A 17,070-nucleotide genomic window follows, 5' to 3' on the forward strand; every position below is an offset into this window, starting at 1 on the left:
GGGGGGGGGGGGTGACGGACATGAGAGTCGCCTTCGTGCCACCGGGCCGCTTCCACCCCCCCTTAGACAAGGCTGTTCCCTACCTGGCTGCATGCGGGAGAGCTTACTTCACCCGGGCTGCTTTTTGCATCCTCCCTTCTTTTTGCTGCATGCTTAGCTAGCAGAGTCTTGCACAAAGGAAAGGCAAAACGAGGGCTGGGAGAAGAGCGACAGCTAATGCTTTCATCCCGGGTATGTGTATGCTGGGAGGAGGGGGGGGGTAGACTTTGAACCCGGGCTTAGTGGGAGCCGTTAGCTTTTTATGATGTAACATTGTCGTGCACGGCCTTTTCTTCCCGTTTGCATCTGCATGGAGAGGCGAGAGCTGCCTGGAGGGGAGGTTATGATGATATTTCTCTCTCGTTTTCATTAACCCACCCGAGTCTGGCCGGGGGGCGCGGAGGGGGTGCCGGCGGGGTGTGCGGGCGGGCGGGCGGGCGGGCGAGAGGGATGCTGTAGTCACGTCTCTGGTTTTATTTTCGTAGCGGGATCCTTGCGTTAAAGACCACGGCTATGGGGAAAGTAATAATTAGCGCCTGAGAACTGCTCTGTGGTTTAGGTAGTTTCATGTTGTTGGGGCTCCACCTTTCTCTCTACAGCACGAAACTGCCTTAATTACTTCAGTTGATATCATCACCAGGTATGCTTGGTGCGAGGGTCCTTTGTGCCCGAAGAAATCTTAAAGCTGAAGTTATCTGTAGGCGTCAAGTCCCAATGCCATTGTTCCCCATCTGCAACGGAGGCTCCTTTGATTCCTCAGATAAACACGGCAGCCGAGGGGGGAAGCTTGACAAGTTCTTCAAGGTTAGCTAGCTCCTAAGCGAGTCCCTGCCTGCTTGCGGGATTTTAATATGCCTCGTAGGCTGCATTCAAGGTCAGGTGCGTTTTTGCGTTCTGCTCGGCCCGGGTCGAGCTCGGGAGGGGGACGGGAGGGGGTGGGGGTGGGGGGGCTGCTTTTCTTTTGCTGTCCGGATTTATCAAAACCCAGCCAGCAGAAAGCTCTCGGCCTCCCGGGGGAGGGAAGAGCCCGACTCTGCCTGCGCCGCTCCGCTCCGCACCACTCCGCGCACCAACGCCGGCAAGGCCCACGCGTGCCGGGGGCTGCCGGCCCCTCCGGCGGCTCTCCCCCACGCAGCCCGCCCCCCGGGCTGGCCGCTGGTTCCCTGGGGAACCCTGGCGGAAAGGCTCCGAAACCCCGCTCCGCCGTCGGGGCCGCTCCCCCGGGGCTCTCCGCGGGCTGGGCGCCCGGGGGCGGCGGCTGCCCCGCGGCCCACAAGGCCTCGGTTACGATCACGATTGCGGCGAGCCCGGGGCCGCTCTTCCGCGGCGGCGGAACAGGCAACAGCGACCTCTCCGGGCCCTCCGCCGCCGCCGCCGCCTTTTGTGTCCGCCTCCCGCCCGCTCCTCCGGGCCCGCTGCCCGCCGCCCGCCCGGGGGGCAGCCCCGCCACCGGGGTGCCCGGGAGAGCAGAAAGGCTGACGCAGGAAAGGGCAGGAAAAGTCACGCGTCTGGGGCTTGTTTTCTTTTTTCTTTCTTTCTTTTTTAACTAATGACTTCGATTATTTTTGCTGAAAAAAGAAAAAAAAAAAAACTTTTTCGAAACTCCGAACTGGGCTGCAGGCACTCAGAGTAGTTAGAGAGCGGATTTTAGCCAGACCTACCCTAGCTGGATCATCGCAGGAGACGCCTCGGCTGGGTCAGCAGCAGATGTCTACGCTGCAGTCCAATATAAGTGTTTGTGTCTGCCTCTGTACACACTGTGCGTCTGTCTTGGCTCTGTGTACATATGCGGGTGTATTTACAGGGCACATGTGTGTGCGTGCGTGCCTCTCCAGCCTTTACACACAGGTTTGCCTCTGTCCATTTGCATCGCATCACTCTGATTTTTGGACCGCTTCCCCCAAACTCTGAATCATTTTTTCTGCCCGCCGTGCCAAAATACCTCTGCGCGCTGGTAGCACCGGCAGGAAAAGGCGATCCTGAACTTCCCGTTCAGCGGGGATCGCGAACGGCCGCGCAATCCTGCGCCGGGGCTCCGCGGTGCGCTGCTGCTGGAGCTGCGCGCACCGATGCCCCCCGCCTAAAAATCCCGGGGTCCTCCTTCCTCTCGGAGCCGGGGCTCACTGCTAACGGCGTGGGAGCTCCACTATTTTGATCACACCGGGATGGAGCTCGGGGAGCGTTTTGGTTCAGCCGCGGGAGGTACGGCAGGGCTTCGTTCCTGGAAAGTGCGATTTGGTATTGCGATTTGATGGGAAGGGCGATTTCTGGGCTGCTTGGGGTGTGCTGCGCCCAAGCGTGTAAAGTGGCCAAAATGCCGAAATAATTCGCAATGCAAAGTGTACGAAGCCCGTGGTACCCCCCACGAGCTGTGGTGGCTCGTATGCAAAATGTACTTTGGGGAAAACTGGGTCTAAAAGGACGAAAAAGGAGGCGAATGCTCCAGTGTTATTATCTACAACGTGACCGCGTGAAAAATGTCTGTAATTATTTGCCGTCTTTTAACTCTTGCTCTCTGTACTCCCTCTCCCGCCGCTTGGCTGCTGGCAGTGAACAAATTCAGAATTTTACAGGGAAATAAAAATACAGGCGCGTTCTTTAAGACGTTATTGTTATTGTTATTCATTTGCTATTAGTTTTGGTGAGGAACCAAAAAAATGAAACCCGCTGCAAGTTGAGAACCCAAATTCGAATATAAACATCCAGGACTCCTGCAGCTAAGATTATTTTTTTCTGAATGGAAAAAGGAAGTTCTACAATCACATTTCACCACAGCTGACTCCTTACTAATAAATACAAATGACGTCGAGTTCCGTCTTTCCAGGAAAGAAATACAATTATTTTTTTCTATTACGGCGTGTCTATACAATGGCCACAAAAAAATAACAGAGGCGATCTTTATTTGCATTTTTTAAATGGTTAGAAAATAACGGGCTCCCTGTTTGCAGAGATCTTGTAACTGTTCTGTAATTTTCTAACTATAATACGGGATAATAGTTTCATTATGGGCCTTTGTAATCCTGAATGGGGAGAGAGCGTTGTTAAAATAGGATCTCCGTAAGATTTCTGATTAAACCGTTGGGAAGACATGAAAAGAAAAAGCGAGAAAGAGAGAGGGGAGAAAGGGAGAGAGAGAAGGGAAGAGGCAGCCCACATAGCGATGTAAAACTAATTAGAACCACACTTTTGCACACACAATATTTACACGTGATTTTAATTATTGCCTCAGCCTTCCCTGCGATTCGCGAGGCTCTAATAAATACATTTCGACCAAATCGAGCGGAGATTCTTCTCGTGCCCCCCACCCGGATCCTGCAGGCTTCTTGGCCAGCCCCGGGGAGAAGCGGGCTGCGTGGCCGCCGGAGAAAAGCCCGGACCCGCGGGCACGTTTGCGAGCAGCTCAGCCCCTGCTTTAATTCCTAACACTGGACTTGGATCTGGCCGCGGCTTTACTTTCCCCTCGCTCGCCCTCCCCTCCTTCCGTGGGGGGACCGCAGCCTGGTGCCTAGGGGCTGGTGCCGCTCGCGTGTGCCCTGCGGCAAATAAATAACTATATTCGCACATAAATATTTTGGGGTCGGCAGAATGCGGTGCGAGCGAATGCAAGCGCCCCTTTTATAGCCGCCCCGGCAAGCAGGGTGCCTTTCGGCAGCGGGGAAGACAGGGCTTTTTCTCCCCTTTCCCCCCGCTGCTTCGCTGCATATTGAAGGATTAATCGTGGCGAGAAAGCCCGGCCAGCCCCGCGGCCCCTCTCCCCCGGGGGGGTCCAAGGGCAGGACGGGGAGGACGAGGAGGGTGTTTCGGTCTTGAGGATGAGGAGGGGGCTTCGGTGATGAGGATGAGGAGGGGGTTCGGTCACTGCCGCCCTCGGTGAGCCCGGCGAGGGGGCGAGCCCACAGCCGGCCGCCCCGGTCCTCCTCCGGCCTCGGCGAGGGGATGCGTTGAATTTGACTTTTCTCTGCTTAGCCCGGGACTGAACGGAACGGGATTATTTACAGTGATCTCCCAAACTAAACACAATGGTATAATTTAACCTTTCCGAGCACTCGTAAATTTTTACTGCTGTGAAACACAGCGATGCAAATGAGCGCGCTCATAGTTACTGACTTAATAACAACCCCGTGGCTCCCGAAACAATAACTCCTTATGAAATATAATAAATATATATTTAAATACAGTATACCGCAAGTGCTATTTTCCTTTTTTTTTATTGCTTCAATTATTGTATAATTTTATGTGAAGGTCTCCGATCGGGAGGGGTTTTGTTTTGTGATTTTTATTTTTTTCTCGCAGGAAACACGACCCACTGATGGGATGATTAACTGTGATATAAAATAGTCCGCTTAAACGAAAAAAAAAATAAAATAAAGGGGGGGGGAGGGAGGAGGGAAAGAAAAAGGGGGAGAGGCCGTGAGGCGGAATCTGATCTTTTAATCTCAGTTGGCCGCAATTAAAACAAACTCCGCCGTATAACTCGCGTATCCCTTTGCATAAAAACATATGGCCTCGCTATAAAAATGATGGCTGGAGAACACTGCCCCGTTAATAGCCCGCGGACTGATTTATACTTTATTGTTCTGCTCCCCCCCCCCCACGTGACCGGGGCAGCCAATGGGCGCCGGGGCTGCCCCCAACTTATTACTGACTCTACTTCTCCGCCGGCACCGAGTTGGTGCGGGGAAGCCCCGCAGCCCCGAATTGCGGCGGGTCCGGCGCCCCCGCCGCGCCGAGCCGCGCCATGTCGGCCCCCGGGACCCTCAGCAACTACTACGTGGACTCCTTCCTGGTGCCGGAGGGGGACGAGCTGGCGGCGCCCCGCTACGCCCCCCCGCCGCTGGGGCCGCCGCCGCCTCCTCCTCCTCCTCCGAGGCCGGCGGCGCTGGGCGAGCACCCCGAGCTGGCCCCCTGCAGCTTCCAGCCCAAGGCGCCCGTCTTCGGCCCCCCCTGGAGCCCCGCGCACCCCGGCGGCGCCAGCGGCGTCCCCGCCGTCTACCACCCCTACGCGCACCACCAGGCGCCCGTGGCACCGCCCGACGGCAGGTACATGCGTTCGTGGCTTGAGCCTGTGCCGGGCTCCTTGTCCTTCCCCGGGTTACCTACCAGCAGGCATTACGGCATTAAACCTGAACCGCTGGCGGCCAGAAGGGGTGACTGTACCACGTTTGACACTCACACTTTGTCTCTGTCTGATTATGCTTGTGGTTCTCCTCCAGTTGATAGGGATAAGCAAAGCCACGAAGGCGCATTCTCTGAAAGCAATGGAGAAAGTGAGGCAAACGGAGAGAAACCCCAGATCGATCCAAGTAAGTGGCACCGCGAAGGGCAATGGACTTCATTCAGGGCGCCGCGCCGGCCGCGGGGAGGTGTCGAGGTGCCGGGGCTAATGACTTGCCGAGAACCGCCTGCTGCAGCTGGGAGCCACCCGAGAAAGGCAGCGCTGCCTTTCGTGGGCTCTGCTGGCATCCAGGACGGCTCCAGCATCCCAGGCTGCAAGGAGGACAAAAACCCCACTCTGCAACTGCAACTTAAAGGAGAAAAAAATAAATAAAGCCCCCCCCATCCCCAGCCCAGCTCCCGAGCAAACTCCGCGGGACGGGCTCGCATCCTCCTGCTGCGCCGCGCTCACGGGCGTGAGCGAGGGACGGGGAGAGGGTGCCTGGGAAGCACTGGATGTGAATCTGATTTTTTTGTGACCTGGGGGGGATTATCGCGGGGCTGGGAGCAGAAACCTCGCCACTGACTCGGTGCCCTCCTCCCCCCTCAGTGGAAAATGCTGGGCCGGGTGCTCCCGGGGCTGCGGGACCGGTAGCAGGGCACCTCGGAATTGCTACTGCTAACAACGCTATGCAAATAAAGGTCTGAAGCAGCCCAGGCTTTAATTGTGCCGGCCGCAGACTGGCTCGCCAGCTCCTTGGGTCTTGCCAGTGATGACACGGGAGAAGGTCGAAAATTAAAAAGAGAAACAATTTCAACGACACGCTGCTCTGGCTGGGCACTCCCCGGGCTGGCCGTTTGAGGGGGGGGGGAGTATGTGGGGAGGACAGGAAGGAGGGAGGGAGCTAGCAGGGAGAGGAGGCGAAAGAGGATTTTAAAATTGCATCCTCCGAACAATAAAAAAGGGCGAAAGGAGGCGGGGGCGGCGGGGCTGTGCCGCGTGTGGTTCCGTGTGACCTCTCTCTGCTTTGAGCCCATTGTGCCCCACCGTCCCGCATGTCTGGGGCAACGAGAGCCACGTCGTAAACCCCAAAATCGGGACACCTAGGCGGGACCCTAAAAAAGCCAGGGCACCCCTCGGTGGTCCTGCATGCTGTTCTCTCGACAGCCCCCTCCCGCCCCCCCCCCCCCCGCCCCCCCGAGCCTGAACTTCTCCCGCTGTTTCCCTTGCAGATAACCCCGCTGCAAACTGGCTCCACGCAAGGTCCACCAGGAAAAAGCGATGCCCTTACACCAAGCATCAGACGCTGGAACTGGAAAAGGAGTTTCTGTTCAATATGTATCTCACTAGGGACCGTAGATACGAGGTGGCCAGACTCCTCAATTTAACTGAGAGACAAGTGAAAATCTGGTTTCAGAATAGGAGGATGAAAATGAAGAAAATCAACAAAGACCGAGCGAAGGACGAATGATGGTGATACGCGGGTTACACTGAAAATGCGTACAGTAAAACAAAAACAAAGTTAAAAACAACAACAACAAAAAAATCCTCCCCTCGAGCCCTGCCATGCAATGCGTCTGGGTCCAGGCCTCATTTTTTTTCCATGGCATATTCTGGTTATGATTGTACCTTGATTGTCACTGTAGCATGGAGAGGCCAGTTTGCCAGGAGAGGTACAGTAAGACTTTTAATTTTCTAATAGGAAAGAAAAAGGGGGCATTAGCACGAAAAGGCTGTCTAGCTGGCTTGTATAAATCTACCTGTTTCTTTACTTATGAAAAAAAAAAAAAAGAACAGAAAAAACTACCTTTTCATAATGCACAACTATTTACGGACTGTATAGTTTAGTCTACGTAGTTAATTTTATTCGCTCTTTGCGCGGCAGAGAGATCTCTGCTTTAATACTTGAACACTGTGTTTTATTGTGGTAATTATGTTTGTGACTCAATTTATGTGCTTGGGTGCTGTACCGGATGTAATTGTGTAAGCTAGAATTCAATTTGAACTCAGGTTGTTTATTATAAAAATTGCATAGAGTATAGCTCTGTAGTGTATTAAGTCTTTTCTGTATAATTAGACAGTTAACCTTTGATTGTAAAATATATATATTATATATATCCCAATTTAAACACACAAAAAAAATTAGAAAAGAAGTTTGTCCGGGATGTCTGGGAATTACGGTTCTCAAAATATTTCGAAGCAAGTCGTTTTAGTATGCACAGTTGATATATATATAGTACTGTCTTTGTCAGTTGTATATATAATCTATATATTAAAAAGTAAATAAACAGACTAGCTTAAATATTGTTTTTGCACCAGTGAGCAGTTATCAGATTTCGGAGCTATACGTATATGTGAAAAGGGTAACTACCTATGGTTTACGTTTTAATTTTAATCGAATAATTTGATGGTTATTGTAATGAAGGTTAATTTTATTGATAATAAATTATACGCTATAAAAACCTACATTTGGTTATTGTAAATTTTTATCGCTTAGAAAAAAATAAATCTGGGAAGTGATGTCGATGCAGAACGTACACTGTCTATTTTGAAATGGTTACCTCATGGCCTACTGACCAAATCGTTGTGTTGAAATGATATTTAACTTTTTGCCAAATAAAATATATTGATTCTTTTATATTTTGTGATGTTTTAAGATTATTAAGAAGGGTTCTTCCATGTCCCACCGAAAATCATCAGCAGACGTGTCAGGGCTGCGGAGGCGAGGCGAGCGTTTTCGTTAAGCCTCAGCCAAGGCAAACTTACCGCCCTATAAACGCAGCTCGGGAAAATATGGGGCTTATTTTGGTCCTAAACGGGCCGATGTGGGTCCTAAACGCCTTCGCTTCACGGAGAGGAGACATAACTCCCCGCTCCCGGATATAATTTCGTAAGCTGGCTTTTAGCGATGTAAAAAGGAAGCCCTGGCAGATAGGAGCGGGGGCATAGGCTGAAGTTAACGCGTTTTTAATAAATTCCTCTGGCAGGGCGGGGGGGGCTCCGACCAAACCAAAATGTCCAACTTCCTTGAGTGCGGACAGTAGTGTAAATCCGATTAGGCAGCGACATTTAAACCGAGATGGTTAATTAGTCTCCGAGAAAATGCCCAGAACTAAGTGTTCTTCAGTAAGCTTTGTGAAAGGCTCGCCTTGCCCGTGCGCTCATTTTAAATTCCCTTCTAGAGATAATTGCCCATGCAAAATATGCTATTTAAAACACCACCCATTTTTTTCCTTCCCTTGCCTTCACGTTTGAGATTTTTTTTCCTTTTAAATGTCCCGTGGCAAATAAAAACAACCCGTTGCTTTTTACTAGCGCTTCAGATTATATATGTATGTATATAGATATAGGTACAGATAATTTTTTCTGACAATTATGGTGGAATTTATGGTGTCAATATTACTCGGTGATTTAGCCGAGGGAGAGAGATGGGCTGGCAGCCGGCTAGAGCGGAGAAGGCAAAATAGGATTATTATTTTTTAATATATTTTTAATTTTTTTTTAACCAGAAGGAAGGTTTCTTCGGAGTGGAAGATTTCCACACACACCCCCATTGCACCCACCCCTCCCCCGCTGCCCCAAGCCAAACCAAGCTCAGCAACAAAAGAAAATAGTGAAGTCTGTGAGCTTGCTGAATTTTTCCCTTGTTTTGGGCAGACATCTTACTGCTCGGGGTGAATGTCCTCCATAATCTGATCCCCAGCGCGCTCCTGCGCCACGCCGCCCCGTGTTTGCAAATATGTCGAATAACAATAAAAGCCGTCTTGGTTTACGGACGTCCACTTACCTATGTATCTACTTAAAGCAAAATAAGACGGAGCACACTTATGGTCTTGGCAGAAGTTGTTGTTAGGAAAATTCAGAGCCATACAGTGCAATAAAAGAAAATGACTGCTGTAACCGTTTATGGGGTGTAAAACGCTGCAGGGCTCAAGACAAAACTTAGGGAACCGGCAAGAAGTTTACAGATGTGCAGAACTGCGGGGGAAAAAAAAATGCTTTCGGCTTCACCTTAAAAAAAAAAATAAAAGAAATCCGGGCTAAGATTTGATGAGTTCTAATTAGTGAAAGGGAGCTCGTTCTGGTGTGCACACACACAAAAAGCCCCTAATTGATCCCTGAGCCAGTATTTGGGGATGCTGGGACGCCCTCTGTTGTTGCAGACAGAGGCAACTTCAAAGAATCAGCATTAAGAGTGTGTAATAAATGACGGGTCTGCAAACTGTCTGGAATTCGGCTCTTAATGAGTTTACAACTGTCCAGCCACAATTAAGATTTTCCACAAAAGCCTTTTCATTTGTTTTGTCTGGCTGTTTTAGATAAAGCGGGCGAGCGGAAATAACAACCTTTTATTGGCCTTCCCCTGCTTAAATCCAGCCCGGGCGGCGGACATTTATCTTGCCGGGAGCTGGCGGGGCCGGGGCGCGGGACCGGGCGGCGGCGGCGGGGCTGCGGCGGCGGCGGGGCGGCGGCAGGTGGCGCTCCGAGCCCGCGGAACGGGCCCGCCGCCCGCCATCAAGCGCTCGGCCGCCTCCCCGACAGCTCCTAAAATGTCGACTTTGAGGGAGCATAACTCGGGCTGAACACGCTCATTTCTTCCCCACTAAGACCGATAATTGCCTTTCTTTTTCCATCCTTCCCCCCCCCCTTTTTTTTTTCTCCCGTATCCCCCGCTTATTATGGCACGAGTGGGATGGCATCACTCTGTGCAGCAACAGCAAAGGTAAAAACTTGCTCTGCACCACGGCCGTATCCTGCGTTTATTATTCTCAAAGCCCCCCATGCGTTTCCTACTAATTCACAGAGCCGGATGGAGCCCTGTCACACAAGTGCCAGCTCATCTTCCCCTGTCCTCAAACCTTCGCCCTTCCCTGGCGAAGCTCTGAGCCTGCCAACAGGGTGTCCTGAAGGGCTGGTGAGAAAGGAAATATTGGAAAACTGCGGGGAATTGAAGGGTTCGGGCAGGACGGAAAGAAAATCACGGCTCGACGGTGCTTCTCGGGTCTGCCTCGATCAGCCCAAGAGGAGAGGGGACGAGGAGGGAGCCTCGACCGCAGAGAGGGTCGCAAGGCAAAGGGATTTCGAGAGAAACCCGCCCGGCGTGCCTGGAGACGCAGCCGTGCGGGGAGGCGGCAGTGCTGCAAAGCTTTAATTTGAAAATTATTTACCGGCGAGTGAAATTTTTCAACAGCTGTCTTTGATCCAAATAAAAAAGCCCTGCTTGCGTCCTCAGCAATTTCAGCTCTGTGGGACCCGCTGTAATTATATTATACAGATGCTAGCAGTCATGCTCTGCAAACTTGACGGGTCTCTCAAAGTCATTCCTAACTTCTGCTGCCCTGCTATTTTGATTTCCCCCGGTCGTTTTCGTAGTTTTTCTCCCGTTTGCTTTTGTTGGCTTTAGCGTCTCGACAATGAGATTTAGTGGGGAATTCTGGTGCATTTTCAGACGCCGGTTGCCAAAAGAGAGGGGGAAAAAGTAATTGGAAAGAAAATAGAGGCAGGAGGGAAGGAAGCATAAAATGTGGTCTGAAGTATGAACGTTGTATTTTTCAAGTTAAAGTCAGACAAGTAAATAAATCGCTGCATAGTACCCTGTAAGAGAACTACTTTCTCTGCGTTTTATTTACATTTCCTTAAATCAAAGCCAATATCTTACCATCGAAATTCAGCATCGGAAAGGAATGCGAGCACTGTGCTATTTTTTCCCCACCCTATTTCAAAGATTTAATTCTTTCTAGGGATGAAGACTAACTGCCACTCCCTGCTTTCTAATAAGAGCATTCCTATCAAATGTTTGCCTACAATGGCATTGTTAAACTTACTATGATTAATTATTTTTTTTCCTTGGGCAGTAAAATTATATTAAAATTAAAAAGTGTTTATGCATCGTCATACTAAGTAATAACTTGGCACAGCGTGCTCCATTATAATCGTGGATAAATTACGGCGAGAACAGATTCCAAAACAACAAAATCCTGTCTAGTAGGAACCACATCAAGATACTGCTTAACACACAAGCCATAACCGTGGAGTGCTCCCAGGTCGCTTATAACTTATGAGCACCGTTTTATCACTACCTTTTACTTCCCGGAAAAGCTCAGAATGCAAAGAGAGGTAGTCCGTCTCTTCCACGAAAAAAAATAAATACAGTGAATCCTGGAGGATTATTTTTAAAGCGTGTGAGAATATTGCGGTGACGGAAACCTTGCAATCTGTGCTCGCTCTCTGTTTCCTCGACTGAAAAAAAAAAAGAAATAACAAAATGCATTCAAATGAAAAGTGCATTTTCAGGCGCCGGGGATCCGGCGTTGTTTTGTAGGCGACAAAATGAGACATTTAGGGGGCTATTTCAGAGGCAGCGTTATGCTGCTGTTTGACCAACACGCAGAGGGAGGGGGAAGTAAATAAGGCTGTGGGGACCGATGTCTGGGTCTCCTTTTAAGATTTATTCGGTGAAGGCTTTTTGAGATTTTTTTTTTGACGGGTTGGCAGAAAAAAAAAAAGCAAAAAATAAGCTGCAAGCGAAATATTAAAAAAGGCGGCGGTACAAAACAGGCACGCAAAGCTAAACACATGAAAGTGCATATTTTACAGAGACCCCGAAATACACTCGCCCGACTAATCTATTCGGTTCTATATTATCAATATTTAAGTCTAGACATTGGTTATATTTGCTGTTCCTTTCTTCTTGCATCTTGGTATGTTGTCACCAGAGGAGCAATTTATTGGTCTAATGTCATCTACTTCAGGCTCTTTGATCTTCTTAGTCGTCGTCTTGTTTGCTTCGCGTTCGTTTAACTTCTTGGGCCTTTATTCCTTTCCAGCAGCCTCTTCTGCCGGCGTGTTCCCCCCTTGTGCTTCGCAACCGCAGGGATATTGTCTAATATTGGAATAAATGAACGAAGGAGCCTCTTTTTGCAGATTCCCCCCTGCGCCTGCGAATAACGACTGCTTTTTCACGTGCTTAACACTTGGCAAATATCTAGATAGAGCCGCCACATTTGCATACTCCGAAGCACCAATATCTCAGGGACCTCGCCGCAGAGAATTTACTCGCTTCTGTCAGTATCCTATATTCATGGGGCTGCAATAACCGCGCATAAAGAGTCCCAAAGGGTGCGTGCGTGCTGGAGGTGTGTGTGTGTGGGGAGAGGGGCTTCCACGTTTACAAAACGTAAAGTTTAGGGTCCGTGCGAAATATCACCAAGAACAATTTTAACTGGTGAGAAAGTCTTTGTACACGGGGCACCAAACTATAATTGAAAGGAGAATTTCCGGGGCAATTCCATTGTGCTCCTTCCAGTTTATGATGTGCAATACAGGCAGGCAGTAAAAGCTGTCTTTACCAGGACTCCCTGTCTGAGGGAAGGAAACTCATTTTACGATCCGTTTAAAGGAAGGGCACGGTGCAGCATCCTCAATGGAGAGCCATTCTCATTGTTGGGAAGCCGAGTGTTTAGAAAAGCAGCAACGTTCCCCGCGGTCCGAGCGTAACGTTGCCGCCTCTCGCTGAGGACTGGAAGGTGCGTACGACGGAAAGGTAAAGGGGGCATTTAGGAAAAAAAAAATAAGCTGAGAACTGAAGCGATTTGAAGGCTATTCCTTTAATTTAGGGAGTTTGCTTTTCCTTTTCCTTTTTTTTTTTTTTTTTTAAGGGATTTTTTTTTTCTTTCTTTTAAGGCGTCCAGAAAGTTGCTTCCCTGCATACTTTCCCTTTCCCCGATTTTTTTGCTGTTTTACTTTTCTGCCGGGGGGCGGGCTGTGCTCTTTCCCAAGGGGAACCGGAGGCTCGGGGTCCCTCGAGGAGGGCTCCCCGCTTTGCCCCGTCGCTCTAGGACCGGCGGCGGTGGGCGTGGCGGGACCGGGAGGACACCCCAATAGCCCCCCAGCATTTTAGGGATCTTCTGCGGGGCGACAGAGCGATAATAAGACTAAGTCATACCAACACCGAGCTCTTTAACTCCTTTAAAGCTTTTTATTATTATTTTTAATTCCCCCTCCCCGTCTAACGAGGACCACATGGCTTAAGCCCTCCCTGCGGCAGTGGAGCGGGGCGGGGGGGGAGCCGAGCGCCCTCCCCCGTTCCGGGAGCGGCGGCGGGGCCGTCGGGGGCCATCGGGGGCCGTCGGGGGGCCGGGGGCTGCGCCTCGACGGCGCGGGGCGGCGGCGGCCCCGTCCATGGCCGGGCACCGGCGGGCCGCGGCCGGCACCACCTGTGAGGCGGGCGGGGATTGGCGGGCGGCGTCATATGACCGGTCACGTGCTGGAGGCAGCTCAGTCCAAAAGAAAATGGGGTTTGGTGTAAATCTGGGGGGGTAATGTTATCATATATCACGCTACCTCGTAAAACCGACACTGAAGCCTGCCGGACAACAAATCACAGGTCAAAATTATGAGCTCTTCGTATTATGTGAATGCGCTTTTTAGCAAATATACGGCGGGGGCTTCTCTTTTCCAAAATGCAGAGCCTACTTCTTGCTCCTTTGCAAGCAACTCCCAGAGAAGCGGCTATGGACCAGGCGCGGGTGCCTTCGCCTCCTCCATGCCCGGCTTGTACAATGTGAACAGTACCATATATCAAAGCCCGTTCTCTTCCGGATACAGCCTGGGCTCTGATGCCTACAACCTGCATTGTTCCTCTTTTGATCAGAACATTCCCGTCCTCTGCAATGACCTAACCAAACCCAGCTGTGAGAAAGCGGAGGAAAGCAACCTGCACAACCAGGCTGAGGCTAATTTCCGGATATACCCCTGGATGAGGTCTTCAGGTAGGGGCAAGCGGAGAAAGAGGGCTGGAGCTGTGGCAGCCAGGCAAAGCGTGTCGCCAAAATTACTGTCAGCACAGCCTTTATGGTTTTAATTATAGCCGAGGCGCCATTGCGTAGAAAGCCCGTGGCATTGTATGTAAATGAGTATCATAAAACTTTTTATTGCCCAATTAATGGGTTCTAGCCTCGTAAATTTATTTAACTCCATTCGCTATGGAATTTTAGCATCGAGTTTATTTGCGCTGTTTGCTAGAGGAGCGTGGAGAGTTGGCTGCGTGCTCTCCGAGCCCCCTCGGGTGAGTGTCTCCCCTACCCTCTGCCCAAGTCGGGCAAGGAAATCTCCCGCTTGCTGGGGGAGGCAGAGGGGAGAGGGGCGCTCAGGAGCGGGGGACGGGCTGCTGAGGGCTTCGCCGGCCCACGCCGCTGAGCCACGCCGCCCTCATCCCCCTGCCCTTTCCACGGAGATAAGAATCTATAGAAATGGACTAAACAGGAAAACGTGGGGGGGGGGGGGGGGGGGGGGGGAGGAGAGGCTGGGGGGAGGCTGGGGGCGAGAGTGTGTGAAAAACGAGAGCTCTCTTCTGGAGCTAAATGCAATGTATTGTTTACGGGCCGGGCGGGGTAGGGGGTGGGGGGTGGAGGGAGCCCCCGACATTAAAATAAAATAAATACAGCCCAGCCTTCCAGATTTTTATTTCCCCTTGCGAAACGCCGAAGTCTGGAAGGTTTTAGGGAAATACATCGCCTGGGGGAAAGTTCCTCCTCCCAAAAGCAATTTCCTCCCCCACCTCCTCTCCTGAATGCTTTCTCTCCACTTTTCCTATGTCTCAAGCAACTTAATTTTTGCTCTGCCTGAGTAGGACAGGTCGTGTAGCTGAAATGTCTTTGTTAGGGCAAAGTGTGTAGGGGGGTGGAAGTGAGAGAAGGGAATTATTCACTCTCGCTTGGACGGTTTTTATTTTTGGTTGGTTGGCTGGTTGGTTTGTTGTTGTTGTTGCTGTTGTTTTTTTTTAATTATTATTATTTTTTAAAAAAATAAAGTAGAAATAGGGGAGAAAAAAAGAAAACTTTCCTCTTCTCTTTCTGCCTAACTCCTGGACTTGTGTGCCTGCTTTCAGGTCCAGATAGGAAGCGAGGGCGCCAGACCTATACCCGCTACCAGACCCTGGAGCTGGAGAAGGAATTCCACTTCAATCGCTATCTGACTCGGCGGCGGAGGATAGAGATCGCCCATGCCCTCTGCCTAACGGAGAGGCAGATCAAAATCTGGTTCCAGAACCGGAGGATGAAGTGGAAGAAGGAGCATAAGGAAGAGAGCTCCAGCACTCCGGCTCCCAACGAGCCCACGTCAGCAGCAGCGTCTGTTGAGAAAGTGGAAGAAGACGAAGAAGAGGAGGACTAGGGAGTCCCACTCGAGGAAGCAATCTCTTACTATAATGTATGCACGTGACAGTTATAAAAGCTCCCTTTAAAGGAAAAAAAAAAAAAAGACACTTTTTATTTAAAAAAAGTCAGTTCCCTTTAATAATCATCTTGCAAGCGAGCGTTTGCAAACATTAAAGCGTTTCTTGGGTTGGTTTTCCAGCCCTCTCTCCACTCTCCCGTCCTCCCTAAACGTGCCCTGTGCCGAACCCTTCGGTAGTATCTCCTAAGAGCATCTTACAATCATTTGATTTTTCGTTCACCCAAGTTTGGGTGGGTTTGTCCAGGGGACATTTCAGTGGGAGAACTGCTGCTTGCACATAAAGTAAACGTGACCTTCCGAAGTAACTACCTGACTCAATAGTCCCAATCATATTGTAAGGGGAAAAGTGCATTAGGCTCACATTAAGAAAAACTACCTAATTTTGAATAAGTAGCTCTGCACTTCTTTTTTTTTTCTTCTTTTTTTTTTTTAAATTTTGTTATTGTTAGAAAAGTATCATAACTAACAGCTACACTAACAAAAGGTTAAACAGCAAGTGAGGGTATAAAAGATGTTCCACAAACCACTACAGTCTACAGCAATGATTTGTACTACCTATTTTCCAGACTACCTATATATCTTGCTCCGCCTACCTATCTTCGAAAGTATACTGTATTTTAGTAGTCAAAAGAAGATAACGTACTAATGTGAATTGCAAAATGCTTTTAGAAACGTAAGTGTAATTGTTCGAAAAGCACGCATCAATAGCTTTGGTATAGAATTTGGTACCGAAAAGGCTGAATATATTTAAATTTAAAATAATATATTTATTCCAAAGCAATTATAAATGAAAACCATATGCTGCAATATATCTTTGTTCTCAAATCTTTACTATTCCGAGTGAGGAAGCAAACACATGCCAATATTGTACAAAGCGGTTTAATATCTTCCGTTCGCTTCTACCTTAGGCTGCCTCAGTTAAAGGCCGTTTTCGTATTATAGGCTGATCTTACTTAATATAGCTGAAAGTGTTCTTTGAAAAGTGAATTTAAATGACCATGTAACCACCTTTTAAAAAAAACCTGTTTGTCCTGGTTATCCGAATGTGCTAATATGTAATACCGTGAATTTTCCTACAATAGCAGATACTGTATATTTGAACGATTTTTTTTTGTCATTTATATTTGTCTTGGAGCTCATTTGTAAGATCATGTCATAAATTGGGAAGTATGTAATTAATTGGGAAAGTTTGTAGCATGATGTATTGTTAAGAACTCTGTATAAATCCGTCTCGAAGGTTTGGCTAAAGTTTATTCAAAAAATTGTATGTTACAATGTGTTTCGATGTGTTCGTTGTGAACATTTGGATATGCCGTGTAAGTATTGGAAGTGGAAAAAAAATGTCTGTGAACTCTCTTTGGAAGTGATACCGTGTTCAAGTATCTCCCACGATAAATGTGTTTTATGTTACACAGAAAATAAATATGCTCGTTGACAATGAATTGTGTTACTTTATTAGGGATACAGTTCGAAGGAAGCATAAAAAATAATTTACATGGACAAATAAAGAAATTAGACCACATGAATCTTTTTTTTTTTTTTTCGTAATCGGTATGAAAAAAAAAATAAAATCCAAGGTGATGAATGGATAGGAATCAGTCAATTTCTCTATCTCGACTTCGTGATTTTTTTTCCCCAGC

General features: G+C 49.1%; 2 protein-coding genes across 2 annotated transcripts; both read left to right on the forward strand.

Moving 5' to 3' along the window:
- The first annotated feature begins 4,649 nt into the window (after window positions 1–4,649).
- Window positions 4,650–7,832, forward strand: HOXA9 (homeobox A9). Its single transcript, XM_083825138.1, has 2 exons — window positions 4,650–5,342; window positions 6,427–7,832. The coding sequence occupies exons 1-2, from the start codon at window positions 4,778–4,780 to the stop codon at window positions 6,663–6,665; spliced, it is 804 nt and encodes a 267-aa protein (XP_083681264.1). The 5' UTR covers window positions 4,650–4,777; the 3' UTR covers window positions 6,666–7,832.
- Window positions 7,833–13,431: 5,599 nt separating this feature from the next.
- HOXA7 (homeobox A7) lies at window positions 13,432–16,872 on the forward strand. The gene is made up of 2 exons (XM_083825967.1): window positions 13,432–13,965; window positions 15,084–16,872. Exons 1-2 carry the CDS (start codon window positions 13,590–13,592, stop codon window positions 15,365–15,367), a joined length of 660 nt encoding a protein of 219 aa, XP_083682093.1. The 5' UTR covers window positions 13,432–13,589; the 3' UTR covers window positions 15,368–16,872.
- Window positions 16,873–17,070: the final 198 nt, after the last annotated feature.

The sequence above is a fragment of the Anser anser genome, assembly GCF_964211835.1.
Source record: "Anser anser genome assembly, chromosome: 2".
Taxonomy (NCBI): domain Eukaryota; kingdom Metazoa; phylum Chordata; class Aves; order Anseriformes; family Anatidae; genus Anser; species Anser anser.

Bases quoted from the DNA above. Each gene is read 5' to 3' on its own strand.
- HOXA9 (XM_083825138.1), top strand. From the start codon at position 4,778: ATGTCGGCCCCCGGGACCCTCAGCAACTACTACGTGGACTCCTTCCTG. The intron at 5,343-6,426 runs GTAAGTGGCACC...TTTCCCTTGCAG, and splicing joins GAAACCCCAGATCGATCCAA to ATAACCCCGCTGCAAACTGG.
- HOXA7 (XM_083825967.1), top strand. From the start codon at position 13,590: ATGAGCTCTTCGTATTATGTGAATGCGCTTTTTAGCAAATATACGGCG. The intron at 13,966-15,083 runs GTAGGGGCAAGC...GCCTGCTTTCAG, and splicing joins CCCCTGGATGAGGTCTTCAG to GTCCAGATAGGAAGCGAGGG.